The sequence below is a fragment of the Urocampus carinirostris genome, chromosome 13, assembly GCF_059441175.1.
Source record: "Urocampus carinirostris isolate Australia breed hairy pipefish chromosome 13, RoL_Ucar_1.0, whole genome shotgun sequence".
In the NCBI taxonomy this organism is placed as follows: Eukaryota; Metazoa; Chordata; class Actinopteri; order Syngnathiformes; family Syngnathidae; genus Urocampus; species Urocampus carinirostris.
In genome coordinates, this window is record NC_142361.1 from 10,756,615 (window position 1) to 10,778,994 (window position 22,380).

General features: G+C 37.3%; 1 protein-coding gene across 6 annotated transcripts in view; it reads left to right on the top strand.

The window, feature by feature from the left end:
- Window positions 1-22,380, top strand: part of ebf3b (EBF transcription factor 3b) — a 135,245-nt gene that overhangs the window by 6,773 nt on the left and 106,092 nt on the right. For all 6 annotated transcript variants that reach the window (XM_088350639.1, XM_088350642.1, XM_088350640.1 and 3 more), the window contains exon 6: window positions 2,967-3,035. In XM_088350639.1, coding sequence (XP_088206765.1) covers window positions 2,967-3,035 — 69 coding nt within the window. The remainder of the gene's footprint in view (window positions 1-2,966; window positions 3,036-22,380) is intronic.

The window sequence follows — 22,380 nt, forward strand, 5'->3', positions numbered from 1 at the left end:
GCACACTGGCCTTGGGGAGCTTGTGTTGCTTAGCAAACGGGACAACACGGCTTTTCCACAAGTTGATCAAGGGGCCAGGGGGAGAAAGTATTTTTTTTTAAGACATAAAAAACAATAACAAAATAATCACATTTCATACTTGCCTACAATTAAGATATTAAAGGTGTGGTAAAGTGGAAAAAAAACACAAAAAAAAGTTAACACGCTAATAAACAATCACAAAGCGGTTACATTTATTCTTCCTTTCCTCAAATAAAAATACTGTAGATTTAGATTTCATTCAAGAGATCCTGCCAAAGCAGTGTAGTGACCCTGAGATCCGAATTAGTAGCTCGTGGGCATATTCTAAAAATAGCTCGCCAGTGAAGTGAGCATTAGGAAAATGTTAACATTTGCAATAATTCATAGGGATACATTAATCTTTCCATTGTCTTAAACCAGGGGTCTGCAACCCAAAATGTTGAAAGAGCCATGTTGGACCAAAATGAAACCAAACATGTTTGGAGCCACACTAACATAAACATTGTTTTTCCCCCTACACAAACCATATCATTTTCCCATTATCCAACATTTTTGAAAAAGTGCTAGGCAGCCAGTAGAGAGCACCAGAGAGCCGCATGCGGCTCCAGAACCTTTTGTTGCTGACACCGTGTTAAACAATGATTATGATGGAATATCTACTAACATTGGTAGTGTCTTGGTTAAAGGACATTTCCAGAATTATTTTCGAAAACTTGGAGATCTTTACAGTACTCAGTTCCTAAGGGGTGCCTTACAACAGCAAAATATTTACACGGCTATCAGCAATTTCACACCTTTCCACAAAATGTCTTTGAACACAAATAATACGCAATAGTTATCATGCGATGCTACATCCAAAACGACAAAACAAAGTAAAATTAAAAAGCAGGATGGTAGAATTAATAATAAAAAAAATAACTTTACTCCCAGAATAGAGCTTTTTTCACATATATTTCGATTATCCTTCAATTTCACACAGAGATCCAGCAAAAACTAGTTTAGATTTTCAATCATCATTGCCCAAAGAAGACGAAAAATTACAAATTATGTAAATATTTGTCCCAGAGGTGCAACTGTTTTTGATACTACAAAGATATTTGAAAAACAATCACAGTAATACGATATAATATTATTCATGGTCATTGATAAGAAACAGAGGTAACATCATTTTAAAAGGGGTTAGACATGTCACTCCGGGATAATAAAGTCTAAAACAAGAAAGATGAGATAAAAGAATGTAAGAATAAATAGGCAAAAATATTTACAAGCTTGGAGACTTGAAGTTATAAGTGCAATTTCCTTTCTTAAAAATAGTGCATTGAAAAATCGTGCAATGTAACAATGCCCTCGCATGTGGTAAAGGAGAACCAAACATAAGCCTTAATTAAATGCCGAAAAAGCACAAAGACAAAAAGCACCCTCATGACAAAGGTGGTGTGAACACGATTGCTCTTCCTCTTAATAGTACATGCAAGGAGAGTATTTTTTTTTTTATGTCGGTTTTCTGCTTTCCACTATGTTTGTAAAGTGTTATAAAACATTAAATGTGTTTAAAGCGCAAAGATGTAATGTCATGTATCTATGATTTTTGAAGGAATAACTCTTGCTAACGTAACACAGTATTTTTCAAACTATTTTCAGCCAAGGCACATGTATTTCGTGAACAAATTTCGAGGCACACAGTCTGTCGAAAATGTTTGGAAAGGAATTCCCGGAGCTAGTTTCATTTTTTTTTTTAAGCTCAAAGTATAGTATTAATAATCATCTGTTGTCACAGTGGTTGAGGAGGTAATACAGGTTATTATTATTTTTTAAGCATATTTTTAACCTGTTACAGTAATTTCTCATTTTTGTAGGGGTTACCTTCCAAAAAGAACATGCAATAGTCAAAATTCACAAAGTAGACATCTTGATTTATTCATTAAATGGTGTATTATACGTTAAAACCAAAGAACAAACCCTATTTACAGGCTTAAGCATTTGTTTACAAAACAAAAGTACTGTACTTTGTAAATTTTTTTAGTTTTTTGTTTTTTCACAAATGATTTCTATACTCTCAAATTATAAAGTACAAAAATAATCTTGCCTCTATATTGCACTATTGATTTCAAATGGGGTGGAAATTATTTAATTCACTTTTTTACTTCATTTATTGTATTTTTTGCCAACATATGAAGATTATTGGACAACAAAAACGTGGTGTAAAAATCTCTTTACGACACTGGTGCACTAGCAGACACAGGCAGAAAAGGGATGGGGCGACTGTTTAGTTAATCAGAATGCAGAACACAACGCAAGGTGAAAATCCACAATGTAGCGAAGCCGCGAAACCTGCGAGTGATTACTGTACACTGTCTTTTGAAATCAGTTTTTCTTAAAACATTCCTTAATAAGACTTAAAATGAGCAAATATTATCAGCGTGGGGAAAAATGTTTTTCTAGTTTCTTTTTTTTTGCAAAACAATGTGCAATGTTTTCACTTTATTTGATTTATTATTGTTATTTTTGCAGCACACTATTAAATAGCTTCATCAAACTGAATCAATTATTAAATATGTTTCCTGTATTAGCTTATGAGCAGACCAATTTTATATAAAATCTGCTGCCACCTACTGGTAAGGATGAAAATTGCAAGTGCTCTGCTGATCACTGAAGGTTATTCAATACACTGTACTACATCATAAGCAGATAATGTGCTGCCACCTACTGATATGGATGAATGTTAGTTATCTGGCAAATTACTAGAAGAAAGCAAATATACAGAATAATAGAATGCTTGTTTGCAAAGATAACATTGGGGAATTTTCTGAAACACACCAGACAAGTGCTCACGGCGCACAGTTAAAAACACTGTAACATTCATTTTGATGTAGGAAAATGTTACTTTTTAAAACATTTTTGTCACGTTCAACTGATTTGAACCCACCCTGTGTTTGTCCCGACAGCCGATGCTGCGACAAGAAAAGCTGCGGGAACAGGAACGAGACCCCGTCAGACCCGGTGATCATCGACAGGTAAGGCCCCCTGCTTGCTTTCTATAGTTACGGGAGGTATGGGGGGAGCCAAAGGAGCGACTAAACGGCTGAGGATGAGACCCCTCGAACAAACGAGCTTCCTTGTCCTCCCCGTGTGCTACCAGACGGCGCCCCGCTTGGGCCGGCTTGTGTCTTCCGAGCCGTTGGTGGGGGTGGTAGGGCGTGGGAGTGGCTGAGGGGGGTCTTTCCCAGCTACCTGTGCGCCTTGGGGGCGGTCAACCACCTGGATGATGGTGGAAGAAGCGGTAGGGAAGGGATGGTGAGGTTTGTTCAGTCGCAGGTGGTTCAATCACTAGAGGATCACGCTGGGAATACTGCTAATTAGCTTGGGCAACTCAGTGTTTATTTGGCTCGAGCGCACCCTTTTGTTGATCACGCCGATACCTCCACCAAGCAGCTTTTTGCTCTGCCAGGGAACGGAAAAACGTCACGCTTCAGACTTATTATTCATTTGGCGAGATGAAGGTGATGATTTTACTTTTAGCGGGGAAGTCGACGCTTTTAGTAAGAACACAAAATTAATACATTATTTCAGCACTAGATGTTACTGTATTGTGTCATGCAGTAATTGGCAACCCAAAATGTTGAAAGAGCCATAATAGACATAATATATATATATATATATATATATATATATATATATATATATATATATATATATATATATATATATATATATATATATATATATATATATATATATATATATATATATATATATATATATATATATATATATATATCTCATCTCATCAGCTGCACCGCTTATCCTCAGTAGGGTCGCGGGGGTGCTGGAGCCCATCCCAGCAATCATCGGGCAGTGGGCAGGGGACACCCTGAATTGGTTGCCAGCCAATCGCAGGGCACACAGGGACAGACAACTCACTCGCTCAGTCACACCTAGGGACAATTTGGACCGGCCAATTCACCTGAAACGCATGTCTTTGGAATGTGGGAGGAAACCAGAGTGCCCGGAGGAAACCCACGCAAGCACGGAGAGAACATACAAACTCCGCACAGTAAGGCCGGGAGCTGGATTTGAAGCCACGCAGGAGGGTCCCACGACCTCAGAACTGTGCCGCACACGCGCTAACCATATATATATATATATATATATATATATATATATATATATATATATATATATATATATATATATATATATATATATATATATATATATATATATATAAATATAATATACATATGTTTGGAGCTGCAAAAAATGAAGCTTTATGCAAGTATATATATATATTATATATCATTTTCCATTATCAAACAATTTTGAAAAAGCATCAGGGACCCACTAGGGAGTGCCAAAAAGCCACATGCGGCTCCACGGCCACATGTTGCTGACCTCTGGTGTAGCGCAACTGAAAATAGGGGCTAAAAAAGCACAAGGAAGAAAACAAACTATGGGGACTCAATGAGACCAAATCATACAATTTTCCTTCTTGTTTCTTTGTACATACTTTCTCAAGGTTTTTTAGTTTACAGGTACCCAAAGCAGCGAGATGATGGACAATTGTGTCAGCTCCCTCTAGGGGAGGCTTATGATATGTAAAACACATGCAAATTTCTCAACCTACCTTTAAAAACGCGCGTTTATACGACAATTATAAGATTTTCATTTAAATCAATATTGTTTTTATGTCTAAGAGGTGCTAAATGATACACAATGTTTTTTCAGAAACACACCATTTAAAACTGTATAACACGTAAGTTAAGCCTCCTAATGTGTTTCTTTCTAAGTGACAACATATTTCACTAATAAATCAAATCAAAAATTTGTTAAATCACAATACTAACAGCGAAAATAGACCCCCTCTGCATTTTTTAACATGTCCAAAAGAATTTAAATAAGATACAAGTGCTTCCCCAAACTAGTGGCCTAATGAAAACAATTTATATGTAATTCAACTCCCAAACATTTTAAACATGTAAGATAATTATAGTTCTTTCTTTAAAATGGGTTTTAGATGATAAAATCAATCAGTTTGAAACCATCCACACAGCAAAATAATATTAAATAAAAATATTACCCCAGTGTACCAAAACTTTGCATACTTTGAATGTAATTTTTTCCTAGTTTGAACTTGTGTTGCTAGTAAAATAAAAGATCTACATACTTAGATAAGCAAAATGCTTTTATGTAGCACACGGTAGATTATTTTACCTACTTTAAGCATTTTTTTCCCAATCATGGTAGAATTTATTTCTTAAAGAGACGGTGCTTGTTATTTGGCACCTCCTAGTGGTTAAAAACTCAATGCATTACAAAAAAAGCATATACATTGAAATAAAAACACACGGACTTTTATGTAATCATACATTTTTTAAAACACTCGTAGGTCAAAAAATTAGCAGTTATTTTACTTTGACTTTGATCTTCACCTAAAGGCAGCTGACCTAATTGTCCACCATCTTACTGCTGCGGGTGCCCAAGAACCTCAAGAAGGGTGGGCAAAAAAGTAAAACGGTGCGGTTTGCTCACCTTGAGTAGCTGTAGTTTTCATTCTTCCTTGTGCAGTTTTTGATTACACTACACTATACAGCAACACTGAGTGATCAAAGATTAGGCAGTGTCCGTTTAAGCAAGAGGTAAAAACACAAAGATGTTTCATCTTAATCTTGGGGAGTCGGTTTAATTATCCGAAGTAAGACGTTGCCTTCATCTGAATAACACCATTTCCAAATGTGTGAAATTGTCATTATATATCTTGGGGACAATTCACACATTTTAGGGCCACCTATAAAACATGCATAAGTATTAAATGGATGAATTATTAAACCTTTCGAATAGACCCACTAAAACGGTTCAATTTGAGCTTTAAATTAGCAGGTGTTTTTTTTTACACTCCACTTTCCTTCATTCGTGATTAAGGCACAAATCATAGCAGGAGGTGAAAAATACGGTCCAAAATGGAGTCTTTTTTTCCTGCTTTGCACCTTGGGGGAGGTATTTCGGCTGTGATTGCGCGCATCTCCTTTTTTCCTGTGTTGCTTGCACCCGGAGGGAAACCGCCACGATTTCTGTGACCTTCCCTTTTGCCATCCAAAGCGGGCGGACAAATGCATCACTCCCTCAGCCGTGGATAAGTCATGCTGAATATGTGTGGCGTACTTTAGGGGAGGTTTATTGTGTGTGTGTTTGTTCACTGTTACTCTCAGAATTGCAAGCAGAGAGATTGATCGTTTTGTGCTGTTACGATTTATCTCAGTTGACACATCAGTGTTGCCATGAACGACTCAATTTCTTTAATTTACACTACTGTTCTAAAGTTTGGGTACGCTTACAAATGTCCTTATTTTTGAAGAAAAGACTCTGTTTCTAAAATTAAGATAACATGAAACTAATAAAACATTGTTAACGTGATAGACGAATATTTTTGCTGCAAATAATTTTTTTTCAAGGCTATATCTACATAGGCCCATTTCCAGCACCAGCACTCCAGTGTTCTAATAGTACATGTGAGTTTGCTAATTGCGTTAGAAGGAACACAGATGATTAGAATACCCTTGTGCAATGATGTTAGCACAGCTGGAAACAGTTTAGCTGGTTGTGGAAGCTTTAAAACTGACCCTTCTTAATTCTAGTCGAGTATCTGGGGCATCACATTTGTGCGTGTGGTTAAACTTTCAGAACAGCCAGAAAAAGAGAACTTTGTTGTCAAACTTGATAATCTATTCTTTTTCTAAGACATTAAATGGCTAAGAAACTTTCACACAAAGGTATGTACTACTCCCTTCAGAGAACAGCATAAACCAGAGTAGGAAGAGAAGTGGCAAGATGACAAGTACATTAAAATCTGTAGTTGGAGAAATAGATGCCTTACACGTCCTCAACTAGCAGTTTGGTTGAATAGTACCAGTGTCAACATCTACAGTAAAGAGGTGACTCCAAGATGCTGTTCTTCAAGAAAAAGGCATATAAGAGATTACCATGGGAAAAATATCACATCCATTTGGCAACTCATTTAATAAATAAAAGTAACTTTTTCATGGGAAACACAAATTTCTCTTGGTGACTCCAAACCTTTGAACGGTAGTGTATATGAAGAAGACCTAACACTGTTTCTCATGCATTGTGCACTCTTGTTCTTCTGTCGTGTTAAGTGACACTTGGTGCATTACCACCACGACCTGTTTCCACTGCAAGAACACAAAAGTGAATTGAAAGTAGATGGATGTTGTCTTATCAGTTTAGGCACCACAGTATCTGGAGAATCTCCTCTTATCCCAGCAAAGGCGGGACATGACAATTACATGACATCATTGCAAAAACAAAAAAATGTCAGACCGCACCAATTGTTTGTAACACAGGTTGTGCCTCACCTCGGATATGGCTTCACATCTTCACTGTTTGCCTGCTGTATACGGTTCATTGCACCTTATATGTGGTTGGTTTAAAAAATATATGTTTTTACAGTATCCTTCCTCTGAGGCCCTCCCAAGTGATAAAAGAGAGCCACAGCAATAATGCACTCACTGTTTCGAACACAGTGAGGACTGTGAAACAAGAACTGATAAATCGGTCGATATTTGTTCTGTTAAAAATCGGCCAATTCATTGGCCTGTTTATGACGTCCTGAAAAATCTGCTGAACACGACAAAACATTGTAAAACATTATGATATGTTTTATCTGTAAATCACTGTATACAAGACGGAATGTATTTTCTGAAATTCTAGCAATTACCACATTACTTTGAAAAAATGACTACGCGATGGAAAACCAGCTGCTGTAAGTTATGGAGGACCAGAATGAGAAGATAATTTATTGTCAGTGTAACAAGTTGAATGCACAACAAAATTAAAAAGTGCCATCCTAATGGGGCAAGAAGTTTACAAAATATAAAAACCAAAGTTTCAAAAAAATTACCAGAAATAATAACAAGTTTGAGCTAAACTATATATATATATATATATATATATATATATATATATATATATATATATATATATATATATATATATATATATATATATATATATATATATATATAAGGTACCGTAATTCCTGTACTATATGGTGCACTTACAAAAACAAAAGACGGTTAGAAATTTAAGGGTGCGCCTTATAACTCAGTGCACCTTATAGAGTGTGAAATACAGTAAATAAAATTGGTGAAGCATCATGAAATGAGGAAACAATTTATGTGTTAACCCAGTTATTATTTAATCCAAAAGAATTCTGAATTTTATTCCAAAATATTTCACAAAATACTAAATAAATAAATATTTCTTTAGCTGTAGCTCAGAATATACGGTAATATTGAAAATTATGATATGATAATGCAAAGAGTAGAAATAAACGTTTGAATAAATATACACCTCCGAATTTATGCCATGAATGCAATTTATTCATTTATTTGTGCATTTTATTTTTGTCATTCATATCAGTACTTATTTTGTCATGTTTTACCTTGTATTTGGTCATGCATTTTGTCTTGTACTGTAATTTGTAGTATATTTATTCATATATTTTGTTATGTATTTTGTCGTGCATTTTTTCACAACAAAATGGTATTCAAATGAGGGGGCGGGTTGAACTGCCTGAGTTTTCACTTATTGGTTGATTGACGAGTCCGCAGATCATTCATCACTCATCAACCTATATGTGAAAAGCTGGGCCGCCTCCTCATTTGAATAATATTTGGACACATTTCATGATAGAATACATGCAAAATAACCCAACAAAATACATGAAAAACACATAAATAAATGGATGAATTGCATTTTGGTATTTCATGTCACTTATGTTATATATGTCTTAAATGCAGTTTATTCATTTTTTAAATGATTTTTTTCCCGTGTATTTGGTTGTTTTTTTCCAAAGTGCATGATAAAATACATGACAAAATAAATACCGAAATAAATGAATGACAAAATGAGAGAAAAACCATACACTTAGGTATTACGTGATTTGTTTATGTGTTTATTCATGTACATTGCCTATGGCTGTAGGCGTTTCTTTATCAATACTTTTACTGTATGTGGCAGGATTGGTCCTCCACGGTATGCCACTATAATCACTTGTACACTCATATCAAGTTTTTTCCTTTAACATTATATGCTTGCAATGACTAATTTTAATGCTGCATTACATTTACAAGTCATGATGTATGTGTTTTATGTGGCGTGAGGAGTTGAGACAGGCTAGGGAGGGGGGAGATCGCAGGGTGGAAGGCATTTGAATGTAACTCTCACCACGTGGTAGGGCGAGACGGCAATGCTAATGTTTGACTAGGCGGAATCACTGTTTGCTTAGTGGCCAATTGCTGCTATCTGACAGAGGGGACAACTCTCTTATTAGTAATCAAATAGGGCTGAGCAGTTGTTGCTGCCACTCTACTTGCAGCCGCTTCTCATGCATGGGGAAGTAGGAGCCGGCTGCCCTGGGAGCCTGGATGGATTACGCGAGCTACTGCTGTCTGCAGGGCAAACTCTCACACAAACTCTCACATACACACAGACAGACAGAAGGGATGCTGCATGTGGCGCTCTCTTAGTTGTGTAAAAAGCAGGCGACGACGCTTTCTTTTGCCTTTTGGGTGTTTTGTGTCAGGTTTTTTTAGACCAGTGTGCAGGGAGACACTAGTATGCCGTGAGACTTTGTGTAATGTATCACCGGAAAATGACCAATTTTGTCTTTGCAAAAAACAAGGAGGTGGAATCAGATTACTGATTTTTTGATTACTGATATATATATATATATATATATATATATATATATATATTTATATATATATATATATATATATATATATATATATATATATATATATATATATATATATATATATATATATATATATATATATATATATATATATATATATCCTATTGGGTCATGCGGTAGTAACAGCAAATATATTTACAGTAATCTCTAGCTATAACATGATTTTCCTTTCACGTTTTCTATACTTCATGGATTTGCATCATGGCTTTTGATAGGCTAAAGAGTCTCCCCTGCTTATTATCATTTGACGGTACAATAGTTACTTGTTATCGCAACAAGCAAACATTTATATTTAATCAGGACTTTTATTTGTTAAATACATACTTGAGCCTGTGAATAGTGTTTGTTCTTTGGTTTTAGAGTAGAATAGAGTATTAAATTGTATCATAATAAAAAAAAAAAGGCTTCCTGCTTTATGGATTTCACCAATCACGGGTTCATTTTGGGAACCTAAGCACAATGTGAATGAATTACTGTAATGAATTATTTTGTTACAAGTGTTTAAATTCACACTGCAAAAAAACCAACGAAAGTAAATCAAAGTCATAATATTTCACATAATTTTTACTGATTGAAATTATTTTTTTTATTTTACTAAAAAGATAGAAGATTAGAATTATTTTGCTCATTTCAACCATTATTTTTGTTATTTTTCTAGAGAAAAAGATAATAATATAGTAAAACAACTAATTGTCCTCTGTCTTTCTGCTGCGGGTACCCCAAAAATTAAAAAAGGCTAGGAACAAAGTAAACAATAAAATAGTGTTTTGGTCCTTTTGAGTTTCCATAGCTTGTTTTATTTGTTGTGCTTTTTAGCACTTGTTTTTAGTCGCTCTACACAATTGATCGACATTTACTGGTCAATAATACTCACTTTCCCATTAAGGAAAAAAGGTGGGGAAACACTGATTTAAAGAGACAGTGGCTATTATTGTGTGTATTAATGAGGTGAGACAGTGTAGGGAGGGCGGAGATCACAAGGTGGTAGTAATTTGAATGTAACTGGTCAAATAATACACACTGTCCCTTTAATGAAAAAAGGTTGGTAAATACTGACTTAAGGGGGCCACTAGATGTCGCTGTATTGTGTGCTGCAACTTAAAACAAGTGCCATAAAGAACAAGGAAGAAAACAAAATTCCAGAGATTCACAGAGACCAATACGCACCAGGAGGCGCTAAATAATACACAATAGTCCTTTAAGTGAAGGGGATGGATATGTTGGAATTAAAATTAAGCAAAAAAAGGGCTGGGAAGAGAAAAGACACACAGGAAGGGATGGACGGAAGGATAGATAGAAGGGAGGGTGTGGGTCAGTAGTGGATATTGTAAGCTCAACTGACTCAGGGAAGGGCTCGAGTTTTCATTGTGACCGCTCTGAAAGGGAGTAGAGTATCCCTTTCCACGCACAATGAGCAGCTCTGTTGAAACACAAAAGCATATGTTCCTCATTAGACCCTCCCATTGTCTCCATGTCGTAACCATGAGTCTGTCAGCGCGCCCTCGCAGGTTCCCAGCAGTGTTAGAAGTAACGCGTAACAAAGTAAACCAATGTTTTTTCTCGATAACGAGTACTAGAACGCAATTTTTATTTTCACTTGTTAAAACATGGTGTTTTACTCCACTAACACAATGCTCTATACAGCAACTATCAAGGGTCGGGGGGTTTATATTTTCTTATGAAATACAACTGAACTTATTACTTCTACAATATTCAGTTTGAAGCACACACTAAAGAATGTGTAATTTCTCCCTACTGATATTCCGATATCTACTCACATCCAAGCGGTATTTACAACAATGAAAAAAAAAACTGAAATCAGGGGGTCAATTTATATAGGAAGTGCATTGGGAGGGTTAGTTAATTTCACTGAAAATATGAAAAGTTCACTGCTTCCAGAGTTCCCAGTAACCAGACTTGGGGAGTAACAGAATACATGTAAAGGCGTTATGTAGTTAGGATGCAAAAATAAAATAACTGTGTTCCATTACAGTTACAGGAAAAAAAGACATTAGCAAAATACAGGTATATTTAGTCAAAAAAAAGGTTTACTTTGCAGGATTACAAATTTACTTGAATGTATATTTACATACACAATGCACCAGTAGACGAATTGTCTCTATCATAATTTCAATCACTGACACTTGAAAGACAGAGAGAAATGAAGCTTACACAAGAGGTGTGCGCACAGAGGAGTAAAGTCTGTATCATGTGTTCCAGGGAAAAGCCTTTTTCTTTGTGTATGTATTTTATTTCCCCTTCAATGTAACGCTCGTTCTGTTGAATTGTTGCAAGCCTGCAGTTTCGTGAGGCTGCTAGCGTGTTCGTGTCTTAGGAAGCACAGTTGCACACTAGTGATGTATTCAGGGACATTAAGTACATTTAATTGATAGTCTTCTCACTTTTTGTCAGTAGTTGTTGTTCAAAATCTATGTTGTAAGAATGTACTTTAATGTACTTTAAGTTCATAATTATTGTGAAAAAACAGACCTGCACGGCCACTTACTCTATAGACATGTTCATTTGTCCGAATTATACTATGTTTATTTTGTATTTGATGGCATATTTGGTATTCGAGTAATCCATAAGTAAATTAAAGTCATCAGGTTGCATAACTGCAATATTATAGCATTTGGATGAGGTTACTGATTGCATTTTTCAACAAGTTATTGTATCAGATGACATTTTTAAAGTAACACTCCCAACCCTGCCAATGACCGGGGGAGCCTTGCCAGTAAAAAAAAACCTAGCCCAAACGGGACCCGTTTTTTTTTTTTCACCCTCCTTTTCACTTTTTACACCTGTGCGTTAAATTATTCGCTGCAGCGTGTTTTACTGCCATTTGTGTTACACGTGTCGCTGTGGCCAGCACGTCATTACGGGGCACCTGCGATGCCGCCTGATTATTTCCAATCCACTTGACTGACGCAAACTTCGGCCGCCGTGCTCCGACAGCTTGAATAAGCCGCGTCTGCGTACAATTACGGCGCGGAAACCCGACCTTTGCAAACACGCCGCTAGCTCCGCTGGGACTTGAAGCAGAAGGCGGTTATGAGAGAGAAAGGCGTGGGGGGGGTACAGTTAAGCACCTGAACTGAGTTCGAACTGGGACGTTTTGCAAAAAAAGGACTGCCATTAAAGGCGGAGGCCCCGGGCAAACAATGACGACCACATGCTTGGTGGCCGAATGTTAAGAGTTGTTAAGGGTGGCGTTGGACCAAAACGTCGTTACTCCGAATTTAAACTCAAACGTTTTTTTGTGCAGTATTGAGAGCTGGCAGACTAACATAGCCGAGACACTCCATATCAATATTGTCTTTTGTCTTCAAATCACTCAATGTCCAAAATATTTTTCCCAGGCGTGTTGTATTGCAAAAATCAAAGTGTTGTAATTTTTAAACATATGAATCTGAGGCACTTGAAAAAAAGGATGATCAAAAGTTCCATTATCATCCAGAGTCTTATTCTCACACAATAATGAATTCAAATGGACAGTGTGTATTACTTAGCACCTACTAGTAGTAAAAAAAAATGAAAATAAGATTATTGGTTTTAAAAAGTTGCAGATATTATATGAGCTATCATACAAACGTGTGTATTTTCAAAATACTCAGTGGTCGAGAAATTTACATTTATTTTACATGAACTTCACCTCGAGGGAGATGACATAATTGTTGGCCCTCTTGTGGCTACAGGTACCAGAAAACGTAAAATGCTCAGCAAAGAAAATTGAAGAAAAAATTGTGTTTCATTGACACTTCGAATCTCCACAGTTTGTATTTTTACTTGTGACTTTTATTACTCGTTTTTGGTTGAACAACAGAAAACAGCGACATTTTGTGGTAAAAAAATACACACTGTCCCTTTAGCTTACGTATTAAGGCGGGGGCCTCAAACCCCAAACTCATTCTGAGGGTTGCGAATTTGAGATAACTGATTTAGGTATTATATGGTTAATCAATGTGTTTATTTATTTGTAGTGTATACATTTTTAAGTATATTTTGTATATTCATTGGCAGGATCGGCCCTCCACAGTCATCTAATATAGTAGACTCTTGTACGAAATGCAGCTCAATTAGTCGTATTTTGTAAATGACTAGCAGACGTAACCCCTCCCCACCCAGAACAGTTTTATGGCTCATTCATCTGCCCTTATTCTAACCCCCTAATTGCTTCTAGCTATAAATAGTAGAGCTTAAATAGTAAAATGTTGGACAAAAAGTAACACATGCTCATTAGTAAAAATAATAAAATCAAAATCAAATTGAGTTCCTATGCCCCAAAATGTAGCTGTCACGATAAATCTGATGCTCTTTAGTTACTAAAATTTCTGAATGGCTGGCAGGGACACCAATATTTTCATGACTGATGTTATGGAACAGATGTGCCCTGACTCTAACCTTCCCCCATAACAACACGTAACTATAAATAGTTTGCAACTTTGCAGTTGCTGCAAAGAAAGAAACTTTTCTTGGGATCTTGTCAATGTCACGGAACATTATGACAGAACTTGACTCACAACCCCTTACCCAATAAATAAATATGTATATTCAAAAGGACTTTGTGTAATATTTGACCACTAGATGTCACTGTAATTTGTGGTGTAAAGTAAAACAGGCGCTATAAGCAACAAGGAGGAGTACAAACTTCGGAGACTCAAAGTGACCAAACAATTAAACTGAAACAAATGAATGACAAAATGAATGGCAACATGCATACATATATGAATCAATTGGATTTATGCCATACATTTTGGTACTACGTGATTTATTTATGTGTTTATTTATTTATATGGCAAGTATTTGTAGGTATTTATTTAATTATACATTTATTTCTACATACGGCAGGGTTGATCCGCTATATCTGCTGTTAAGATATGCATTGCAGTCAGGTAGTGAAAACAAGGGCACAAAACCTTTTTTCTTTAATTTATTTTTTGCAAGTATAAAATCCAACTTGTCACCATCTCTCTGGTGCTTTCATGGTCAACCTTAGGGGCACATGAGTTCCATAAATGTTTGCAAGTAACACAGAAAATGTCACTTTTCCCATTCACTCGCTAGTTTTATATCCCCCCCTCGGACAAAATCCTAGTAAATTCTCGTGAGAACAGGCTTCTTGGACTGTGTCATTGATGGCGTTCACGCACTGTAACATTTTCCCAGATGGTAGCACGGGGGCGAGGGGGACGAGGGGGTTCAAAAAGGGAAGGGGAGGCACGTGCTGCTAGCTGGCATCTAGCGAGACATTAACTGGCGTTCCCATGAATCTGGCATGTCCGACAGAGTTTGGGAAACTTATCATTCCCAATGTGTCCTATTTTCCTGCGGTTAGGCCAGACATCTGTTTACCCTATTTTCCCTGGTAGTTCTGATACATTTTTTCCTCAACACAAGAGGAAGGATTCTGTTAAAAAAAGAAAAAAGTTATAGGGATATAGAGACCCAAACAGCTGTCCCAGAGTTTCAGCACTGCTTGCTCTTTAAATATTTCAAAAGTTAAATTTGATGCCTTTGCATTATTCATACGTGTTTTCACATGAAGGGAAGTCGTCTTTTTGGGTAGATTTGGGACTTTCTTTTTGTCTTTTGGGAGCACCGGTGCGCTGCTAAACGAACATATTCAATTGTGTCTGTTTAGTAAAGTGAAAAAACCAAACAAAAAAAAAAGAATCAAACGTTTAAACTTAAATGCTAGCCTGAAAGCAAAAATTGTTTTGTTGGGAATTAAAATTTACATTCTGGTGAGATTAGAAAACATAAATAATCAATTTTTAAGTGCAAATAAACAATCTGAAGCTCATGTTAACTCAAATAAATTAAATTGTATCTAAAAATATGCACATTATCATGATAGTCCATGTAGTTTTGCTCGTTTTTTAAATATGGTTTACATTTAATTACATTTTGAACACTCAGAAGTGCTAAATAATGCGAAGGAAAATCCTGTCCTTAGCTATGATGTTCTTTCTTTAATATTAATTACCATTGTTTTGGGTAAAAACCTTATACTAAATATTGTTTTTTATTAATGTTGACAGTGTCACTACAAAGAAGTTGAGCATTTTTTCTGTTGAGGATAGTTATTTATCAAGGGCCTTTAAAAAACAAAAAGTTCAAACTGACTTATTGATATGTTAGGAGAATTTAATGATTGCATTTAAATTAAACGTGGGGTGCGTCATTTAAAGTGTCCCTAAAATAATTACCTCCTTGCTTTTATCTTAGTTTTAGCAAAGCTGTTCAGGGCAGAACCCATTAGGGAGGAGGAATGGGGGGTGGTGGAGTGATTATATGTTGGTCCCAAGCACGAAAATGGGTCATGCCTTAAGGTGAGAAGAATTTGGAGGAAATATATGTATTTGTGTAAAACACGCACCCATAAATTTTGATTAAAAAATAAATTTTGACATTTTCTCAGCCCAAGCATGGCAGTGTAAGTGACAAATGTTTAATATTTGTGGCCATGATTCAAATAATTTATTGACAACTATAAACACAATACCAACATAAAATTTCTTATGTATTACGTGCTTCAAAGTCCGATTCATCATCAGATACACCGAAGAGTGGTTTCCCTCGTTGTGCTTTTTCACATTTTTAATATCTTTCAAGACGACTTTCGGTTTTCTCCGTTCTCTAATATTTGTTTCTGGTATCGCAAATAAAAATAGTGTGATTATACAATAAAATCTAATTTGCCTTGAACACAAATACATACACTACATGGATTTCAATTCCAACGCACCATCCCAAACGCTGGAACTCTTGGAAATCTCAATACCCCCCTCTTCACCTCAAATCATTTTCTTATTGGATCTATACAATTTTTGTAGGTCACCAATTTTGACTTTAAAACAGTGAATTTCTCTTAAAGGAGAGAGATTTTTTCATGCCTGTGGTATTTTCTTTTTTTTTCTTTGTGTCATGTTTTGATTAATGTATCCAACAATACCTTCAATAAACATTTCATTCATATTTGTTAGTGTAGCATGGAAATAGTGAAAGTAAAAAAAGGTCTGTTTCATGCACGTTATAAACGACAACCAGAACTCCCCAAAATATATTTATTAAAAAAGTCTATTCGAGCTGCTCTAAGAAATGCACGTACTCACACGCGCAACATAAGAAACTTAACAGAGGCTGCAATGACCGGAGATGGCGGCAGTGAGTAAAGAAGTTTCAAATCCATACTGCTCCTTGAACGATTAATGGCTAAATTTAATCCCCAAACACACAGTACAGTTTCCGAAAAAAGAGTTACTGCATCTGGAGGCACCTTTAATGCCGAGCGTATATTTCTTGAGTCGGAGTTGAACTTTGAACCGGAATGAGTCATTTTCTCTCGTCTTTCAGCGGCACACTGTTGTCTTATTACAAAATCCATGCGTGCGCCACAACAATGTGTCTAATCTTTCACACGCGAGGAGACAAAGTCAATATGCGAGCGGGCGAGGACGGCTAGCCAGCCGACGCAAATTGAGTTATGCGCGCCATGCTAGGCGGCGGCGCGCTCTCCACTGGCGACGCATCTAATCGCATATCGGCTATCTCATCACTATCATTCTAAAGACTCAAATTACCCACTGAATAAAGCTACACCCCCACTTACTTTAAGGCACCATTAACTTAGAAATGTGACATCCGCGGAGCTCCGCTAAATCCACTCGCGATTATTACTCGACTGTGTTCGAGAATGAAAAAGAGGGGCCCAACCATTTGGACAAAGAATCTAATTGCGATTGTGGTCCCGCTCGATATTGCCACTGCCGTCTAATGTGCGATTAATTTTCTTCAAGGTTCTCTTCTGCCTTACAATAAACAATATCCGATGTATTATGCAGGAATGTCTTGGGCTTGACAGATGAAGCATGAATTTTTATGAAATAGAGACAATTCAACTACAGTACTATAAAAGGAATTCATAAAGATGCATGGCGGACTTGAAAATAAGGATTTTCAACATTTTCAACGTTGCATATGCTCCCCTAGTGCACAAAAAGGCCTGACTTTACTAACTGTGACCTAACCCATTAGCTTGTGTCTTCTCTTTAAAGGGACAGTGTATATTATTTAGCACTTCCTAGTGGTAAAACATTTAAATCATTAAAAAATAAAACAGGATAGATTCAAATACTATGCAAAAATACATGAACTATCATATAAACATGCATTTTTCAATACACATAGACCAATAAATCTGCATTTATTAATAATAACATGAGGCTCATTAAGAGGGAGCTGATATAATTGTCAGCCATCTTGCTGCTAAAGGTAACCCTAAAACCAGAAATCCTCGCAAAAGGCTATGTAAAAAAATGACGAAAAAATAGTGCATTTTGGTCATTCGGAGTCTTTGTGGATTGTTATATTCCCTGTGCTTTTCAGGACTTGTTTTCGGTTGCACTACACCAGGGGTCTCCAACATAGTGCCCGTGGCAACCAGCTAGCCCAATATGTGAGGGGTCATTGGGATTTTCCAAGAAATTTGATTTCTTACTGGCGTTTCTGATACTGTGAATACGAATAGTGTGATATCAAGATAACATGCCTTTTTATTTGTCATCTAGTCATCTGATGGTCTAGTGGTTAAAATTCCACACGCTCAGCGCTGTGACCTGGGTTCAAGTCTCGTTGCATACATTGTTTTGTGGTTAAAGTCAGAAATATTATTCGGCAAAAATATGGTATTATACAGTAATTTACCGCAATACCGTGATATATGTAAAAACTATAATGGACACCCAAAACTTTAGAGTTCTCTTTTTAGGTTAAAAACAAATTTATTTTACACAAATAAATATGGTATTTAAAAAAAAAAAAAAAAACAATACTGCCATGGTCACTCCACCTATGACAAAAGAATCAAGCAGAATCTATACAAACAATTTCAAACCACACTACACACTCAAACACACACAACTCAATTTTTTCTTTGATTTTGTGGAAAAAAACAGATGATGTCAAGGTCCGACACACCCCGGATTCAAACCCACGCCGCTTGACGCCAACGCGGCAGTCCCTTTCGCTTCCTGTCACAAAGGTCAAAGGGCAACGACCTCTGGAGAGAAGCCCGGCCTCTGAATTATTCATGACATTGACGTGTTATTTTCTCCCCTTGTTTTGTTTTTTCGGGTCAACCCTCGCAGTCGTGCACGATATTGTGCAGCATGCAGCTTTTATTCATTTGGCTCATTTATAAAAGCCTCAGCCCACCTGTTCTCGTGTTGATACAATTACATTTTGGACTAATGTACATTTTGCTTAGCTGCTCCCCCCTCCATTATGTCCCTCATTAGGCAAACTGTATTTACCAAACGACTTTGCGTTATCGTTCATTTGCGCAACACCTACCAGGTCATTCCCCGGAGTGCACCTGACTTGCGGTCAAGTTGTTTACTCCAAAACAAAAGACGGTTGAACCCCCGCTCGCTTGCCACGCGCATCGCGCAGACGCAAATCTGGTGAAATTTGCGTTCCCCCCATCTGTTTTTTGCAAAAGCGTGATTACCTCCAAAAGCTGAACAAATGCCAGTATTTATAAGGTCAGGCCTTTATGTGGAAATGTGATGTAAATGAGAATCAGTGAAAGGGGACATTAAACAAAATGAAATTCATTGTCTCCTTTAATGTCATTTACATTTTTGGCTAAGCCCTGCTCCGTCAAAAGCCGATTTCTAAAACCTTTTTTAATTGCGCCATGGAGAGAAGGGCGTGTTTGCGGCAGGCGTCTTGATAACCTGCGACCAGCTCTGTTTTTTTTTTTGCACTGCATCTGCGCGGAGGCAATTAAGATGACACTCAGTCGCCGGTGATAATTTGCTTCCTCCTTGATGAAAATCATAAATGAGGAAGGGTCGTTTTTTTTTTTGCATTATTTCTATGTTTACACACCTGCGTGCACCTGTGCTGACCAACAGGCGTGCGACTTAAGCACCGCGGTCCTGCAGTTCTGGGTTGATTTTATGTGCCCGAGTTTGCATCTTTCCCCTACATTGACCAGTCATTTCAGTAAAAATTCAAAGACGGGACAAAATTGCTTATAGGTGTGAATTTCAGTGAATGCTTGTTGCGTACACTATTTCTTAATGGGACACTGTGTAATATTTAACCGCTAGATGCCGCTGTGTTGTGAAATGCAACCGAAAAGCACAAGGAAGAATAAAAACTATGAGTGTAATGATTTTTTAAAATAAATACAAACGTCTTGACCTTTAAGTATTAAAAAAATGCATGTTTATAGGGTAATTCATGTATTTTGCTTCTTATTCAATATGTATTTTTTTACCATTAGGAGGCACTACATATTAAATGATGTCCCCCCCATTGATTTTCATTAATAAGTTTATATATTTTTTCTACACAAGATTTTCTGATATCCTCCAGAAAAAACCCAACTCATTATTGTAACTACAAATAGGATAATTTTGCTTTAAATTGTATATGAGTCCATAAGAGTTATATAAATCTGCTGAATTTACATTTGTGAATTTACTGCAAAAAAGTTGAAGGAGTAAAGCATCGATAAGTGTATTCTTGATAAGGGTATTAATCATTTCAAATATTATACACTTTTGTTAGTTATTTTTTACTATTATGCACTGTTTACATCTTTGTCACTATCGGCCAATAATGTTGCTTTCTATCCACACCGTTTAGGGCACATCGGCTTTTTGTAACACGAGAAAGCAGGGCTTTCAGAACAGATTTTGAGTTGTGAGGGTTTTTTGTAGACTTCTCCTATTCTCCCTGCAAGTTCAAAATGTATTGATGTCTTCTCTCCTTATTTTGAGTGAATTTTTCATACATAAAAGGAAAACATTTTTTTCAGCGTACATGTGAATGGTCTGAATTTATATAGAGCTTTTCAAGTGACTGAAGACCTCCCAAAACACTTCACTTTTTCCCTTTTTACACACATTATCTAACCAATAGCAGTGTCAGCCATTCAAGGCAATTTACTTGCTCATCGGTGTCTTGCCCAGGTACACTTCAACATATAACACGTAGAAACCGGGAATTGAACCTGCGACCTCTTGATCCCAAAATGAGGACTTTACCTTCTGAGCTACTGCCGCCCATTATCTTCATAGTTTACAGGAAAGGTGCCGCTGCGACCCAAGTGGTCAAGGGATCTATCGGACCAACTCTGACAATGACAGCATTGTGGTGGATGTGTCGTTACAGACAAATGTGTTGTTACAGACAAACACGAACTCTGAAATACTCGCATGCCCTCCATGGCATTAAACAATGTGCCCCTGTAGGACGTAGCAGTTGGTGGAGAGTGTGCTCTGTCTCCTACGAGGCTTGGTAAACTGACATGTGACGTCAGCTAGTCCAGGTGAGCGTCTGTGTGAGGAGTGGGCAACAGCAGCTCCTGAAAAAGTATTCTAACCATGTTGTGTTTCTTCTTACCATATGTTAGGGCATCAGAGAGTAAAAACATAACTTATGAAAGGGGTTTCCTCTCAGATTGGACGGCCAGAAAACGCCAAGCAGGGCTGTTGAGGTCGGCGTGACGTCCAAACGAAACTCCCGCGCCAGAGCAGGAAGTGTTGAGAGCGCAAAGCTGCACTTGGCGCACCGCCTTTGGCTCGGGGCTCTGCGCAAAATGAAACCCAGACCCTTTCACTCTTTCTCTCTCTCGCCAGAACCTCTGTCCCAGCGCTCCAACACGCGGGATTGGGTAATAGTGTTTCACTAAGCAAAACATTACCTCAAATTATCCTCGCCCTGTTTTCTATTCCCTCCTCCCTCGTGTCAGTTTTATCGCAGTTTGTAAATGTCAAGATGCGCAAAAAGACGCGCATCGTTAGAAATTTTTTTTTTTTCTTCTTCCACGCCTCCTCTTCTTCTTCTTCCAAATTACGCTCACATGTTTGGGATCGCATGAGTGGCGGCTGCACGTAAACGTGGTGCCTGGAGCTCCCGAGGGACGCCCACCTTACCGGGGTAGGATTCCCCAGTGGCATCAGTTAATGGCAAGACTTGACAACAGCAGAGGAGCCGGGGGTGTTGTGTTTTACTAGCGCCGAGCAGGGGTGATGACTTTAACATGTGTGCGCAGAAGGAATGTTTGCGTATGCGCGTGCGCACGCACGAGAGAGGGAAACCACAGGATGCGAGAGGCCATTTGAGAAGAAAATCAAACTTACTTTCGCATATAACTTCATACCCTCACACATGCACACCATTACACACACAAACCCGAGCACAGACCCTAATATACTCTCTCATACACAATACTAGTCTCTCACACATACTATTATATTATCATTAACACACTACTACACACTCTCACAGACTACTGCACATTTATATAGACTTCTATGCTTTCACACACAAACTAATATACTCCCACATGCACTACTATAGACTCTCACATATACTATCATACTCTCTCACACACACTACTTTTCTTTCTCACACGCCGTTAAACTTGCTATCACTATAGGAGGGTATTCACACATAATGATCACCTCTCACCTCTAAGTGTTGTTTTACTTTGGGGACTTTGGTTTTACAGTTCAACGTCAACTGGTGTTGCTCCCAGTATGGTAGCATGTGTGAGAAAGTATAGT